The sequence below is a fragment of the Trematomus bernacchii genome, unplaced genomic scaffold, assembly GCF_902827165.1.
Source record: "Trematomus bernacchii unplaced genomic scaffold, fTreBer1.1, whole genome shotgun sequence".
NCBI lineage: Eukaryota > Metazoa > Chordata > Actinopteri > Perciformes > Nototheniidae > Trematomus > Trematomus bernacchii.
In genome coordinates this window covers 17,838,228-17,855,389 of record NW_022988050.1, presented here as the reverse complement: position 1 = coordinate 17,855,389, position 17,162 = coordinate 17,838,228, and the positions used below count along the sequence as shown (strand labels likewise).

The 17,162-nt window shown below is 45.0% G+C and overlaps 1 protein-coding gene across 1 annotated transcript in view; it reads right to left on the bottom strand.

The window, feature by feature from the left end:
• Nucleotides 1-17,162, bottom strand: part of jmjd1cb (jumonji domain containing 1Cb) — a 123,550-nt gene that overhangs the window by 8,947 nt on the left and 97,441 nt on the right. Inside the window, exons 10-19 of the mRNA XM_034119169.1 lie at nucleotides 16,476-16,827; nucleotides 14,907-15,870; nucleotides 12,692-12,874; nucleotides 12,168-12,337; nucleotides 11,364-11,514; nucleotides 6,961-7,611; nucleotides 4,848-6,690; nucleotides 3,930-4,131; nucleotides 2,263-2,474; nucleotides 2,025-2,177 (exon numbers count right to left, since the gene is read on the bottom strand). Of these exons, the coding sequence (XP_033975060.1) occupies nucleotides 2,025-2,177; nucleotides 2,263-2,474; nucleotides 3,930-4,131; nucleotides 4,848-6,690; nucleotides 6,961-7,611; nucleotides 11,364-11,514; nucleotides 12,168-12,337; nucleotides 12,692-12,874; nucleotides 14,907-15,870; nucleotides 16,476-16,827 (4,881 nt within the window). The remainder of the gene's footprint in view (nucleotides 1-2,024; nucleotides 2,178-2,262; nucleotides 2,475-3,929; nucleotides 4,132-4,847; nucleotides 6,691-6,960; nucleotides 7,612-11,363; nucleotides 11,515-12,167; nucleotides 12,338-12,691; nucleotides 12,875-14,906; nucleotides 15,871-16,475; nucleotides 16,828-17,162) is intronic.

The following is a 17,162-nucleotide window of genomic DNA, read 5'->3' as shown; positions in this document are numbered from 1 at the left end:
TAACAAATGGTAGTTAAAAACACTATAGTGTATACTTTGTTATTTATACTCAAATGTAAGATGTGATGTTTAAAAATATAAATTATTTATCACTAGTTGAAATACACATTGGTGATGAAAGTAAATAATTTAATTGTAAATGAAATATGCTTTAAGTTACTGTTTAAATTGTGAAACATGCTAACTAAAGATGTTTATAAGAGTTATGATAGAACAGAAAGATAAGAGTGATTTACTATTCTGCACTATTCGTGCAGGTTGTTTTTTTTCTTATGTCAGCAAGCCAGATCCAATCTGACTTGGGATTGATGGCGAGCCAAGCCCAGTGAGTCTGTTAGCGGTTGTTGGAAGCGGGTGTGGCCTACCGTTGGACCTGCCTATAGAGGACGTTGGATTTGAAGGAATCCTGCTGAATTCACTCACACTGATTTCAGATAATGACCAGTACACTATTAGCTCTACCCAGGTAGAAGGAGCCATAGCAGTACACACACACAGAACTGAACTGATCGAAAGGGATTTGAATTATCTTATTCAAAGGGAAAGGACTCTTTTATTTGTAAGTTAAAGAGCTCTATTTTTTATTTTCATTTATTTTCATATTGTTGTGTGCCAACATTTACAATCTCATGTAAATGTTGTTGAATATTGCTGGCAATAGGTAACATTAAGCTGTCTTTGGCTCTTTTCTGCTGTAGCAATGTAAATGTCCCCTCTGTGGGACTAATAAAGGTATTCTGATTCTGATTCTGAATAAAATTGTAAAATGTTCAACTAAATCTAACTCTTCTATTTTCATTTATTTTCATATTGTTGGCACAATCTAATGTAAAATGTTGTTGAATGTTGCTGGCAATAAAATGTAAAATCTTCAACTAAAGATAACTCTTCGCAGAGTTATTCCCGGCACACCACTATTCGGACCTAGGTAGATGTTAGTGCCTCTGTTCTTGGTGTGAGATAGGTTCATTTCTCGTACTTTATACCCCATTTACACGGGAACGAAACGGGTTGTATCCGCATAGTTTCTCTTGTGTATAGCCCTTTCATTTACACGAGGCCGTAACAAAACGATAGAAACGGACCCCGCAAACGATAACGGGTCCCAAGGTGGATAGATCTGCAAACCGAGCGCTCTGGGGGGTCAAACGGCTCCGTGTGATCGCCTCTATACGATCATTTCCCGATAGATGAAGCCATAGCCCCGCCTCTCCCCACCTCTGCTGCTCACTGCTGTAGCATGGTCAGTAGCTACTGTCAGTAGCTACTGACCATGCTACAGATGTTAGTACAACATCTACAGCTCCTCTACCACAACCATCAGCAACAAGTGGACATGGAGAATTACATGAACTACTACATGTTACTAAATCCCGCGGGGCATAAACAGAAGGGCAACCATGGCAACCATGCTCCGGGGTCTTCTTCGCTGCTTTTGGTGTATTTTGTGGCGGCAGCAGCGCCACTTACAGGCCTGGCATATGTACTACAGAGTTTCCAGCCGGTCGAGCGGTCTCGTGTGAACAGACATATATATATATATATATATATACAGTCTATGGAACAGACACGTTAAATGAATCGAATGCGTGTGAACGGAAGACTTTTTTGAAAACGCATACGGTGCGTAAACGCAAACGTTCCCGTGTAAAGGCAGCCTTAGTCATTGCTGCTGCATGATGCATGATGCATGGCCAATGTTGTTGTAGTCATTGACATAAACCAGACTATGTAAACAATTAAGAAAATCCCCCAATCATTTTAGTGAAAGAGCCTCTGATTATATTATTTTATATTTTTTATAAAAGTATTCAGGCGTCTGATGCCACCTTGGCTGCCAAGAGCAAAAATCATGAAACCTTAAACAAACATGTACAAAAAGAAACCGAAAGAAGTACACCTTGACATATAGCTGTGCCGTGTGACCTTTGAATCAGTTTCATCCTCACCCCTCTCTCTCTGTGATATGAGTGCATGCAACTCTGCCTGTATATCCTGCCTGTCCAAACAAACACACAACTGACCTTTGGAGCTCCTCCTCTCCTTGGCCTTGTAACAGTCCAAGCAGACAACGAAGCCACACTTCTGACAGACCCAGTGGATGTTGAAGAGCGTTGCCTCGCAGGCGTCGCACATCTCCCTCACCCCCCTCACAGCTCGCTTCCACACCACCTTGGCTGAAACACACATAGAATATTAAAAGTTTAAAAACAAAGTTATGGTTATTTATTTCAAATGTCAGCCATTTTTGAAGAAACTCACCATCTTTCTTGACCCAGGTGGCTGCTGTGTTCTCGGTCACAACCATCTGACAGAACTTGTCTCCTATGAAGCTGAGGATGTACTTGGCTGTGTTTTGGTCCAGTTGGGTGTCCTCCAGCCCGGGGACCCACAGGGACAGGGCCTCGTCATCAAACTGCTCCGGGTTGGAGAAGCCATCCATCCGGAGGACTCCATTTTTACTGAAGGACAGCCTGGAGGGGATGAAACAGGATACCATCACACAGTGTGTCCAGCAAAGAACGAAAATAGAGAAAAGATGATGAGCATCCTTCATGAACACTGGGGAGACTTAGATATCACAAATATTCTCATAGGCTCACACAGCATGATTAAAAAACACTGAAAACTGAAAGATGGCCCACTGAAATATCATATTTGCCTTCTGTTTAAATCGCAGTTCCACTTTAAAGCCCTCAGAGTGCAGATACATTATATTATAATATATATTATAAAGCTAATAGTGCCACACAGCTTATTAAAATCACTTTTTTCATCACTAAAAATAGAAAAGGCATAGTGATTACTCCACTGTGAGAAAGGAGATTTAGAGACGCCACAAGTCAAATCCGGACAAATGCTGATGTAGCTGTTGAATTATGTATTATTGTGTGGTACAGATGATCAATATGCTGTATCTGACAGTAATTGATGAACAGCAACAACAACACAAATCCCTGTACCATGGTATTTGCAGGGACAGTACAACAGCACACATCAGCATCAAGCTTTCCCTTTTAAAATATGGCAGTTATAGGAAGTCACAAAGAGACCATCCTTACTGCTGCTGCATATTGAAATCATGCAGTGAAGAAAGCAGCTGCAAGTGTTTTATATGAAAACAAGCATCCTCTTTATCCTGATGGGCCTCTTTATTTCCAAGCTTTTTATAATATCTAAAGTACCCCTGAGGTGAATTGATATTAATACATCCTCATCAGTACAAAACACTCATGTGTAGAATTCATATGCAATGAATTCCTGGCATTGAGTAACAGAATGAGAGGAGGGTTTTGTAGATGAGCCCTCTCTCTGTAAACCCTTTGTGTTCAACTCTGTCCTTAAACAACCCGGGCAGCTCAGGTGAATGTTCTGCTGGGCCAGAGAGAGAGAGAGAGAGACAGGGAGAGGAGGGGAGATAAGGTGAGAGAATGAAGAGGAAGAGGAGATGCAAGGAGGGGAGGCGGGGGAGACATAGACATTTCAGCAGCAGCAGTTCTGCAGTAAGGAAAAGATTATAGAAGAGAAAATCCTCTTTGGCAGATTTACCTTGTCTGACCCTACACTGCAGCTGCTGCTTATCCAACTCTAGTGTGTGTGTGAAAGAGAGACACACAGACAGAGGCAGTACAAACTGTACCAGCCCTAACATTCATATTCTATGTGTTTCTATTTTGGATGAGAAAAGTCCTTGCTTCCCCTCTTCTCTTTAGAGAGAGCCAGCTTAAAGCTACAACGCATCATGGAGCAGTTGTTTCTCCCTGAAGATCAGGAAGAGAGCATAGCATCAACAGAGGGGTCTGAGGAGGAGTTTAGGGGGGGGGCTATTACAACTGCATAGAGTTTTAGGGTCCCACAGGATCACTAGGATGAATATATGTATACTTGATGGGTGTAAATGTTGTCAAAGTTAGGTTTGCAAGTTTTACCGTCTGAAATAGTAGAAGCGGCAGAAGACGGGGGAATGTGCGGGCTCCTCCCCCTTCTTGCTGCGGATCACCCTGCACTCCCGACACTTCTGCAGGTTGGGTCCAATTTCAGCACACGAGTCGTCCTGAAGAAAAGACTCTCCCGTCTGCTTCAGCTTCTTCACTTTCCTCCAGTCCTTCAGGACGGAGCGGGGGATCCCATCTGAGAAGAGAGACCCTATTATTAGGTCACTGATAGTACCAACATTTTTTTATGACTAGATAAGCAATTCAATTTCAACTCTTATTCCGCATAATATGGTCACTCGGTTTTCCAACCATTGTGGAAGCAAGGATGGAGAGAGAAGATTGAAATATATATGATACATATCATATATATATATACATATTTTTAGCTTGTTTTATAATCCGGGATACTTAAATAGATAAATATAACTTCAAACAATTCTTAAAAATAAGCAGTTTATGGGGTAAGAAGTGGCAAATATCTTGACATGTCGTGTAGGTGTAGGTGTAATAAGTATTATATGTGCAAAAGTTGATGAGTTGATAAAAAGTGGATATTCTACAAACGTTATTCTACATTCTGTCTTTGTGCCAAAGAGCACGATTAATGTCTAAAAAGTATTTAAAAAAACCCACATCAGTTAGCCACACACACTTCCTTCATTACCATGAACACACCCACACTGTAGATAGTACCGTCTGCTACTGTTAATACTCACTACAGCACCAAATGTGGATTTATCAGGCGCTAAAAAAGCCCCAGGGGGCTTGGGGCTGAAACAGATGAATACTTGTCGATGAAGTCTTTCAATGACATTTGGTAACAAAAACAAAACCACAGATACTGCCAGTCTGTGATCTGTCTGGTTGCCTGGGAAACTGTTGAGAGAAGACAGACAGACTGAGACTTACTGCTGCTGGCCAGCTTGAGTTTAGTCTTCTCTCGGGCTGATCTGAAGATGCCGTTAGGCTTCAAGTCGTCTTCCTCCTTCTCATTGTCTCCTTTCTTCTTCGCCATGTCGTTCTGTTTCTTCTTGTAGGTGGGTTTGGGCTGGCGCTTGGCTCGGCCCTCCATTTTGCTCTCGCTGGCATCGGAGTCGTCTCCCCCACTCTCTGAAGCCGACTCGTATGTGCGCTTGTTCCCTCGCCTTAAAGAGGGAGGTACTTTCCTCTCCTCCCCGCCGCCTCCTTCTGCTCCTCCCACCTTCTCCTCCTGCTGCCTCTCTCTCTCAGCTTTGATCACACTGTCTTTGCTCATCTCCACCTCGCTGGAGGTGGAGGCGCTCAGATTGACGGTACAAGGTTTGATCATGTCTGACATGGCTGCGGTGTTACTGGTGCTGGTGGTGGTGGTGGGCACTTTCTCTGGTTTAACACTGGGGGGGGTTGTGTTAGCAGTTGTGTTCCTGTCCTCCTCTGAGTGGCGGGTTAGCCAGGCTTTCTTCAGCTTGTGGTAGTTGCTGGGCTGCACACTGGAGGAGACTGAGCTCTGGCCGTTGGGCAGGGGGCTGGACTTGCCTGTCGTTGTGCTACCGCCCACCGAGCTGTTGCTACTGCTGTCCACGGAAGATGTTGAGGCTTGGCTGGAGGAGGGTAGTGGGGGGGAGTTTTGTATAGGAGTTTTGTCAGCTGAGTCCACAGGTAGGAAGCAGTTTCCAGTTGTGATGGCTGTGGGAGCAGAGGAGAAGTTGGTTCTGGATTGGGCTGCAGCCAGGGCAGCTTTGTGCTTCTTTAGGTGGACAAAGGAGGGGGAGTACGGCTGACTTGAGCCAGAAACAGAGCTAGGTGTTGGGGTGATGCTAGGACTGGGCTGGGGTGTCCCTGCTGGACTAGGGGGCGGCAGAGAGCCCCCTGGAGATGTAGTGCGTAACACTTCGTGGTACTCTCCTGGTCCTGAGTGACTCAGCACCCAGCCACCAATGCCAGTTTTATGGGAGGAAATGTGAGCTGATGAGGAGTAGCCCAGCTCAGGGAGGGCGGTGCCACTCATACTCTGGATGCCAAAGGCTGGAGAAATAGTCCTGCACACAGAGTTAGACATACTAGCTCCCATCATTCCATGCATGCTACGCATAGAAGTGTTGTTATACTGGACACACATGTCGTCCAGGTTGGAGTTGGGTTGGATGATCCTGCCAACGTCTCTGAACCCCTCCCCTCGCCTGAGACACTCCCCCTGAAGCTTGGATGAGTAGAACCTCCCCTGGGGGAGCTCCTTAGGGATCATAGCACCAGATTTGTTAGCACCAACAGGAATGTCGTACTTAATAGAAGTGGATGGACGCACAATGACTGACGCCATTGCAGATTGGGGCTTTCCCCTTGACATCCCTTTCTCTCCGGAGAAGGAGCCTCCTCTCTCTCTCCACGCGTCTGCAGAGGAAGTCATGACGTCCCCGCTGATGGCTGCAGCTACAGAGGTTACCACGGCAGCGTTTCCGTGACCTTTGGTGTCCCTGAGTTCCGGCAGCAGAGTGGGGGGCTTCTGCTGCTCCGCCAACGTCTTGCTGCCAGCTGCCGCTAAGCTTACCGGCTGAATGGGGGTGAGTGTTGGGGGAGACAGGCGTCCACCGTAACTGGCTCTGTCCCTCTCTCGCTCTCTCTCCTTCTCCCGCTCCCTCTCTCGCTCTGCAGCCTCTTTCCTTTCCAGTGCGTGTTGTGTGGGCGGGTGGAAGACGGGCGCTCGGTGGAGAGATGGCATTGCCCTGAGCTGCTGCTGCTGCTGTTGGTGCTGCTGCTGCTGTTGGTGCTGCTGCTGATGGTGCTGCTGCTGCTGCTGCTGCTGCTGTTGGTGCTGCTGCTGCTGTTGGTGCTGCTGCTGCTGTTGGTGATGCTGCTGCTGCTGTTGGTGGTGCTGCTGCTGCTGTTGCTGCTGCTGTTGCTGCTGCTGTTGTTGTAGGTGGTGCTGCTGCTGCTGTTGGTGGTGCTGCTGCTGCTGCTGTTGTTGGTGGTGCTGCTGCTGCTGCTGTTGTTGGTGCTGCTGCTGTTGGTGCTGCTGCTGTTGGTGCTGCTGCTGCTGTTGGTGGTGGTGAAGGTGGTGGTGAGGATGGTGGTGGTTTGGTGCTAAGGAGGAAGATGTAGAGGAGGAAGGAGAGATAGCAGGGCTGTGGCGCTCCATCCTGTCTAAACCTGCATGATGCTGGTGCTGCTGTTGCACCAGAGTCACCTGCTGGCTGAGCTGCTCATTGATCTTCCCCGCTAAACCCTCCCCCCCCTCTGGCTGGTGCTTGATGAGAGGCGGGGGCTTGGAGAGGGAGGCTTTGGAGCTGTAGCTGCCCAGGGACAGAGCTCCCTGGCTGGGCACGGCGGCTCCAACGCTGGCCACGACTCCTGGAGCTCCGCTAGAAACGTTCTCATAGTAAGAGCTGAGCTCCTTGGAGGAGTAGAGTCTGGGAGGCTCATTCACTACACTGTTGGACAGCGTGGTGAAGTAGTTGCTCTTTTCTGATTGGATAACGTGGGGATGGATGTGGCCCGCCTTGGGGTTTGGGGAGGAGAGTGCGGGGACTCGGACAGGGAAGGCTGGGTCTCTGCTCCTCTCTCGGTCCCGGTCCATGCCCGGGTCACTTGAGCGCTGGATCTTAGCCGTGTAGGGAGCCACCTCGATGCTCTCCTTCAGGATCTGCCGATTCTCCTCTTTGTATTTACTGGCTCGATCTGCTGCCTGAACCGCATCCTGTGGAAGAAAATATAAAATAGAATGTTGATTTCTCATTTTCAGACAGACAGATGCAGCACTTCTTCTACAGGTCATTTGATTAACAAGGTAGTGGTGTCCATCTCCCGTACTAAGACAGAGATCACTGTCCCTCAGGGCAGGAGAGAAGGAAACAAATGCCCCTTTTCCACCAAACCAGTTCTAGCTCCGTGCTTATGCTTTTCTGGTTCCGAACCGGTTCTTGTTTTTAGCCCCAGTTGTGTTTCCACCGCCCAGAGCCCGACTGGTGCTGCGTCATGACATCACTGTTTACGTCGCTGATTTTCTCCCCAACGCTGCTCACAACAACAACAATGGGAGGCTGAGTCGGGTTGATGATTGTGTTGCTTTTAATCAGCCAAATTAAATTAAAGAACGACTTCTCACTCCAGGTTCACTTTGAAATCTATAAAGAGAGACTTGGCCTTTATAATTTGGAATTGAAAAACGCACGACAGTCTTTCTTCTCTGACATCATTACCAAAAACAAAAACAACGCACGTGCCTTGTTTGCTACCGTCGACAGACTAACTAACCCCCCATAGTCAGTAGCCTCTGAATTTCTATCCACCAGGGCATGCAATGATTTTGCCTCCTTCTTCACTGACAAAATTCAGAAAATTAGACAAGCAGTCAGTGCCTCTGCATCAGGTACAGCAAATGTGTTGTCCCTATGTCCACCTAATATCAATTCAAACACCATGACACAATTCCATCAGATTAATGATAAAAACCTAGAGGACATTATTCAACTTCTGAAATCCTCCTCCTGCTGCCTTGATATTATTCCAACAGGATTTTTCAAAGATGTTTTTCATTGCATGGCCTCAGATCTACTTCATATAGTAAACACATCTCTTCACTCAGGTATTTTTCCACAGGCCCTGAAAACTGCAGTCATTAAACCGCTCTTAAAAAAGAATAATCTAGATGCTTCAGTAATGAACAATTACAGGCCCATATCAAACCTGCCATTTCTAGGTAAAATCATTGAAAAAGTAGTTTTTCAACAGTTGAGTAACTTCTTTCATTTAAATAACTCTTTGGATGTGTTCCAGTCAGGCTTTCATCCAAACCACAGCACTGAGACTGCTCTTGTAAAGGTCTTCAATGACATCCACTTAAACACAGACAGTGGCAGAACTTCAGTGTTAGTATTATTAGATCTCAGTGCTGCGTTTGACACTGTTGACCACAACATATTACTAGACCGACTAGAAAACTGGGTGGGACTTTCGGCAACAGTTCTAAATTGGTTTGAATCCTACTTAAAGGACAGAAAAAACTTTGTTTCTATAGGTAAATACACATCTGAGTTGACAAATATGACATGTGGGGTACCTCAAGGCTCCATCTTGGGGCCTCTTCTCTTTAACATCTATATGCTACCACTGGCTCAGATAATGAAAAACAACAAAATAAGTTACCATAGCTATGCGGATGACACACAAATGTACGTAACAATTTCACCAGGAGATTATGCTCCAATTCAAACACTGAGTAAGTGCATTGAACAAATCAATGACTGGATGTGTCAGAACTTTCTCCAATTAAACAAAGATAAAACTGAGGTAATAGTTTTTGGAGCCAAGGCAGAACGTATAAAAGTTAGCGCTGAGCTTCAGTCTGCAATGTTCAAAACAACAGATAAAGCCAGAAATCTAGGTGTAGTCATGGACTCTGACCTGAGTTTCAACAGTCACATTAAAACAGTTACTAAATCAGCCTACTATCACCTAAAGAACATAGGATTAAAAGACTAATGTCACAGCAGGATTTGGAAAAACTTGTCCATGCTTTTATCTTCAGTAGACTCGACTACTGTAATGGTGTCTTTACAGGTCTCACTAAAAAATCTATTAGAAAGCTGCAGCTAATTCAGAACGCTGCTGCTCGAGTCCTCACTGACACTAAGAAAGTGGATCACATCACTCCTGTTCTGAAGTCCTTACACTGGCTTCCTGTGTGTCAAAAAATAGATTTCAAAATATTGTTGCTGGTTTATAAAGCTTTGAATGGTTTAGGCCCAAAATACATGTCTGACCTACTGCTAAATTATGAACCATCCAGAACTCTCAGGTCTTCAGGGACTGGTCAGCTTTCTGTCCCCAGAGTCAGAACTAAACATGGTAAAGCAGCATTCAGTTATTATGCTCCAAATATCTGGAACAAACTCCCAGAAACCTGCAGGTCCGCTGCAACTCTGACTACTTTTAAATCCAGGCTGAAGACTTTTCTTTTTGCCGCTGCTTTTAATTGAACTATTCACATCTTAAACTGCACTGTAACTTTTATCCATGTATTTTTTCTTTTAATGTTTATTTTATTATCTTTTCTTTTTAATGACTGATTTTAAATGCCATTTTCTTAATGTCTTCCATTTTTGTAAAGCACTTTGAATTGCCTTGTGTTGAAAGGTGCTATATAAATAAACTTGCCTTGCCTTGCCTTGCCTTGCCTTCTCCAAAGTTATACTCTTTCTCCAGATTGCCGTGTTTCATTGTTATTAATGTGGTTCAGCTGCATTTACCGACCGCTGCAGTGCTGCTCGTCCACCGGAGTTTATTCTACCGTTAACTCACGGCAGAGTTTAGTCTCCCGTTAACTCACGGCAGAGTTTAGTCTCCCGTTAACTCACGGCAGAGTTTAGTCTCCCGTTAACTCACGGCAGAGTTTAGTCTCCCGTTAACTCACGGCAGCGGCCGCTGGAAAGTATTCACTGTCTGACTGTCACACAAGCAGCTGATACATATCCCCAGTTCCCCTTAAGTGAATGTGTGTCAGTCTGAATTGACGCTGTTTGGCATCACAACGCTGTTATGAAAGTTTCTCTGGTATAAAATGGCTGATGTTAGCATAGCAACTGAAGCTAATTTGACTATCTTGACTACTTGCTATCCTTTTGGGCATAAGCCGTTTTCTACAGGCATATTTTACCGGCGTATTTGTCATTATCATACTAAGCGTGGTTAGTGTTGCCTGACTTTATAAAGTGTGTTTTTTTTATAAGTGTGTGGTCGCGTTCTAGTCCCTTTGCTCAGCGCTACTGCTTGTTTCCTTTTATTTGCCGTACTCGCCAGGAACTGTTATTGCTCAGGTTAATCTCGCCCCCCTCCGACGTAAGCGTTACGTATTGGTTCTTGGTTCTTCTTGCCGGGCAGCCGAGTGGGGCCGGCTCTGCTGCGGTGGAAACAGGAAGAACCAGAGCTTAATCAGAGTCTAGCCCGGAACCGGCCCTGCAACCGGTTTGGTGGAAAAGGGGAAAAAGTGTTCTTATTTATTAAAAGAAGGAAAAATCATCTGGTAATATATGAGTTATTTTAAACCATATTTCCACCACACAGATCATTTTTTTTACCTTTTAGGCTTTTCTTTTTTCTTCATCAGTATTGCATGTTGACTCTCAGTGTTTGATATCAGTTCCGTTTCCTAATCGTCTTGTCTTGAACAGAAGGTCGTTGCTGAACATCTTTTCTCAGTTTTGTTAACAAAATGTCTCAGCCCCATGCGCACATGTATCAGTCTTTTTGATAGCATTAAATTAATTTATGTATGATTATTTGTATCCATTTTATTTTTTATTTTGAAATATCAAGTAGTTATTTGGCCTTATATATGACAATATACAGTTACTCAAATTACAATGAGGTTTCTACACAGTTGAAAATGTTTGTAATACTACTACTCTATGGCCACTGCTACGTCAGATGCTAGTGCAGCTGTGTACTTGCCATGCGGGCCTTGCTGTGGGGGTCCATGTAGAGGCGGTGCAGGTGGACTTCTTTCCCTGTGGGGGTGCGACTCCTGTCTGACTGCTCCTGCTTCAGCTGGGCCAGTGTCAGCGTCCTGATCGGGTCCACAAAGCCTTTCTTATCCATCTCCCTGCAAACAGACAAGTCAAACATTTAACAAGTCATCACGTTTCACAAGGTTCCCTTATAGATTTCAACCAACCAGGACAGGAAATGACAGCCCAGTGTTTTTTGTGAATGCATGACATTCTTAGGTAACATCTAGTTTAGGCCATCAGCAGGGTATTACTGGCTGCGCAGCAGATCTTAATGCACATGACATAACTAGGCTAATGAGAGAGACGGGTGGTGTGTGATGCTGTGTGTTTGTGTATTCGCTGGTGTCTAAACAATGGCCGGTGGTTACATAAGGAGAGCTGCTGAATGGATGGATTCTGTCTGAACTGTTAATATTGGATTTGTGTAACTTCAGTTCATCTGCCTGACCGGGCATTGCCTGTCTGAGTCTCAGCGCTGCTCTGTGTGAACCCTCTCTCGAAACACATCTAGCTTTAAGCAGGAAAGGGCATACTGATCAAACACACAAAGCAGCCATTGTTTGCCCCACCTTGCTTCCTCCCAAGCGCTTCTCTGAACCCTCTCTAGGTCAGAGGAAGGCTGCGTGTCCCCTGTGGCCCTCTGATTGAGAATGACTATCTTCTTATCAGCCTATTATCTAATAATGCTGAATAACGTGTGAAAATAGTTTTAGATGTACATGTTAAAAACTGGTCTTTTACTCACTCTTTATGTGCGTTCATGCTGGCCTTTGACAGTGGAGGGCTGGCGTGTGTGTTCATCTTGACGGAGGGGCGGTGGGGATCGGCACTGGCAGGCCGTACAGGAACGTGGCTCAGAAGACCCAGACCATCAGCCCCCCCCCCAGCCTGGTGCAGCCACGGACTGGCTGTATTCTGCACACATTCCACACACATAAAACATGTTAAAATAATTACCAATGGTTAAAAAATTATTTTTAGTTAAGTCAAAGTTTTGCTAGATCCTGTATAAGTCAAATACTACTATACTACTAAAAGTTAATATTTTCACATATAGCTTTCAAGCAATTTAATGCCAACAGCAACATCCATCTGATTTCGTTTCAGGGGTTTCCTCATTAATTTGCCCGCCTGCCACAATCTGTTTTTTCCTCCATCCCATCCCTCCCTCTCTCCATTCAAATGTTCTCCTTGTTCCAGGGTAAACCACAGGTTTGCATGCACAAGTCCTCCAAACGGACAGAAACGAGTTAACATCCGTACACCTACCCTCCTGAGAGACACTTCCGAATTCACAGGATTGTCAGGGTGGACCCACTTGGCTGTGGGGGGCAGGTTGAGCCCTGGGGGGTAGGAAGAAGGTGTTCCGTTGGGGTACTGCCAGAGGATGGGGTAGAGGCCCAGCCCTGCGGCCCCGCTGTGGGCCTGGGCTAGTAGAGGGGGGCCCTGAGCCTGAATACAGAGACAGAGTTGTACGTTTATTATCTTTTTGACAGAATGGTGTAAATAATGAGTAAATTCTCATGTGCTCATTGGATAAATTCACTTCCTGGTTCCCATCTTCCCCCCAATCAACCCTAGATATGGATATTATATACACTGTGTTACTTTTAAGTGAAAAACATAAATTCTTATAAATGTGCCAACCTTTTTATAATGTCTCAACACTTAAATATGTTACTTATGTCAGTTTGTTTTTTGTAAATTGCTGATACTCATTTTTTGCCATGGTTGTGTACTTATTTGTCTTTATTTCTATTTAATATAATGCAGGGATGCAAACTCATCAGGTATGAAAAAGGTGACAAGGATCAGGAATATCGGCTTTAAAATGAGGAATAACAGAGGATTTTAGCAGTCAGAACAACTAAAGCAGCAGTGTTAATAATAACAGAAACGCTAAAGAGTCACATCTAATAGAAATATATTTAAGCATTTATTTGAATTGTGTAGCAGTCAGTTTATAATTTTGGCAGCACTGTTGAGCATTTTGAAAATGTATTTTCATGCCTCTGTGCAAGGCTTAGTCTTTCTATCTTTATAGCCACTGGTGTAAAGTAACTAAGTTCATAAACTCAACAAGTACTATACTTGGGTACAATTTTGAGATACTTGTACTTTATTTAACTATTTCAATGTTTTGCTACTTTGTTCTTCTTCTCCACTACAGTTCAGAGGTAAATGGTGTACTTCTACTCCACTACATGTATTTAATACCTGTAGTTACTTTACAGATCTGGATGAATGATGTGAAATATAATCAAGTGTTAAATCAGACTTTAGTTCCACCTGGAGTAAATCCACAAGCTACCCTGCAGTATACAAAGTCATTCAAACTAGCTGCACCTTTACCAGCTTTGAGAACACTTTAATGATCAATCATTATAAAACATATCATATATATTATTCTGAAATGGACCGATCTGCACAATCACTACTTTTACTGTCACTACTTTAACTATATTTTGATGATGATACTTTTCTACTTTTACTTGAGGAACATTTTGAATGCAGGACTTTTACTGTAACAGAGTATTCCTACACTCTGGTACTTCTACTTTTACTCAAGAACAAGATCTGAGTACTTCTACTTGTACTCAAGTACAAGACCTGAGTACTTCAACTTTTACTCAAGTACAAGATCTGAGTACTTCTACTTTTACTCTAGTACAAGATCTGAGTGCTTCTACTTTTACTCAAGTACAAGATATATACTTATACCACCTCCGTTTATAGGCTATGAAAGAAACTATTTGAAAACGAAGGCTAAAGCTAACGTTAGCAGATAGTGACAATGTATGCTAGTTAGCTAGCTCAACGATTAATTCAATAATATTGCGACAGAAACACTTTTCAGCGCACATCACGCTCTGCCGCTCCGACAGGCCCGTTCTAACAGCTGTTCACCAGCGGTCCAGTCTGTGCCACAGTGACTCCGGACCTCACAGTTAATATTAACGAACGCACCCGTAGGTAATGTAGCTGCTAGACTCTCATCACGGAGCAGCAGAGCCTTATTATACATCCATGAGCAGAGCCGACAGGCAGGAAGACTTGTGCTCGCGCTTCATTATAATATATAAAAAAAGAACACCATGCGTGTCATGATGGCACATAACAGCTCGCGGCCGCAGATTACTCCGGGTCCCAGACCCCCCCCCATACCCCAAAAATATTTGTATTGCAGATCTACATGAATCACACAAACGACCTATTTTGGAATCAAAACGGCGAATTTCGCCGAAAGGTGACAAGTTTGCATCCCTGAATAATGTGTGCTTTCCTTCTCTATATTTAAAATGAGCTAGCTCTTTACACAGCCTTTTTACCTGGTATGCCACTTTTGCTGTAAAACAGTACATTTCCCCGCTGCGGGAATAATTAAGGAATTCTGATTCTGAACAGTCTTGGCCATTGCAGTTTAACATGGCGGGTTGGTGTGTATCTAATGTTTATGTGTGTATGTGTGTGTATGGAGTCACACCTGTAGGAACTGCTGCTGGTGTACGGCGGCTGGGTGAGGCAGACCAAGGTGACCCAACCCGCTGGGGGAGTCAAGACGTGGGTGGCCCCCGAGAAGAGAGGCTGTGGGCGGAGGCATGGCGGGGAGAACCCCGGGGGGTAAAAGGTGCGGGTGAGGTAGGGCAGAGGTGTGAGGAGGGGCAAGGAGATGGGAGGTATGGGGGTGCGATGCGGAGGTGAGGCAGGGGGAGTGAGGGGAAGGGGAGTGAAGAGTGTGCAGGTGGGGGTGGAGATAAGCTGCCACGTGGTTGGAGGAGATGCTGACAGAGACAGAGTTCTCTGCGGCTGAACGCACCAGGGCGGGGTCTCTGTAAACCGTGAACGTCTCGTTCTTATCGATGATGAAGGGGCTCTTCGTGCTGCTGACCCCACCAGACTCCAACCGCACCGGCACTGGCTTGAAGCAGGACCGCGGAGGTTCTGCTGGTTCTACTTTAGCTGACAAACGACCTATCGGCGGAGGGGAGGGGCCAGAGTATCGCTGTATTTTATGTTTGGAGACCTCTGGGGAGGTGTTGGGTTTGGGTTTGGAGATGTCCAGCAGGCCCGGGTGGGGCTTAGCTTTGAGAGGCTCAGCTGGGGTTGTGTTTGGGTAGGGATGGCTCTGAGAGTTGTTGGGGTGCTGGGGTTTCTGTTTCAGGGAGTCGAGTTGCGCTGGGTTGGGGCTGGTTTTGGATTTGAAGTCAGGAGGGATGGCTGCATTGATCTTGTTGGGGGGTGGGTGCTGCTGGGGGGGTTTTCTCGTCTCCTCAGACAGAGAAGGGCTATTAATGCTGGGGTGGACAGATGTGTAGTGTTGCTTCTGTTGTGTGTGCTGTTGCTGCTGTTGCTGCTGCTGCTGCTGTTGCTGATGCTGAAGATGATGAGGAAGGACAGGTTTCTCCTTCTCCACTAGCAACACATTTTCAACCATCGATGTGACAGGCCTAAAAAAAACACAGAAAAAACGTATTTTAGATTATGTAAATTTAAAATGATCTTTATTTTTGTATTTACACTTGAGCTTTTGGGGGACAAAGACTTCAGACAAAGAAAACTAAAGCACAGCAAAGCAACCTTGTATTTAAAATAACACTATTTAAATGCAGACTTAAACACAAATCAACACAAAGGGTCCTCTATCCTCTAGTACCCTCAATAGTCACCAGTCAGAAGTCAGTTCCAGCCACTGAACATCTGACAGTTTGAAAACTTCAGTCACATTCACATTTCACAAAGGAAGGAAGGACGGTTCTTATCAACCCCCAAACACTTCCACCAGAAATCAGGAAGTGGTGTATTGCATCACTACAACAGTTCAAAAAGCAACCATGGCTCCGACCTGCTGCATGCATATGCAGATGTATTATTCACAGTGATCACCTGATCTTTCTGTATTCTATACTGCGTCTCATTTGAAGGCCAGACTGTTGCAAATATCTGGTACCATTTTGAGAATCAGATTTTCTATCTCACTACAAAAGTCAGCCATCATATCAGGACATTCAGAGGGGCTATATTTATAAACTGAACTGAAGCCTTCTGTTCTCACCTGATGACCTCAGAGGGAGCAAACTCCATCTTGTTTCCTGAGCTCCGGGCTGCTGTCGTGCCGCCTCCTGTAAGGCCATGCTGCTGCTGCTGTGCGGAAGGCTCAGTCTCTGCCTTGCGGCCTCCTTCTGAAGGCGAAGGAGACGGAGGGACGGGAGGCGAGGACACAGGGGAGGGGTTGAGGGGGAGGTAAGGTGAGAGTGCCGTGGACTCTGCATTCTGTGAGGCGAGCAGCGCTGACACCGCCTCGGAGCTCTCCTGGTGCACCGTGGCCTGAGCCTCTTCTGTGATGTCGGTCACAGCGCCGCCGCCGCCGGGCTGGGACACCGCCGGCGTCTGGGACTGAGAGGACGCTGCAAAAAGAGTTATACAGTAAGAATACTGTGCAGGCTTGGGGAGTAACTGCTTTACAGAATTAGGATACATGTGCATTTTATGAACACAACTATATCCTATGCTGCACAAGCACACACATAATAACATAATATCACCCGCTGAGTTCCCATTACTTTGTTTTGTTTTGTACTTTTCAGTACAAAAAAGTACAAAAAGTCATAGAAGATCTTTCTTCATAGGAGTAAGCAAACAATATTTAATTTCTGCTTAAGAAATTATAACACACGACAACCGAGACATTTGTTCATATAATTTATATGGGTACTACTGCTGCTCCAAGTTGAAATCAGAC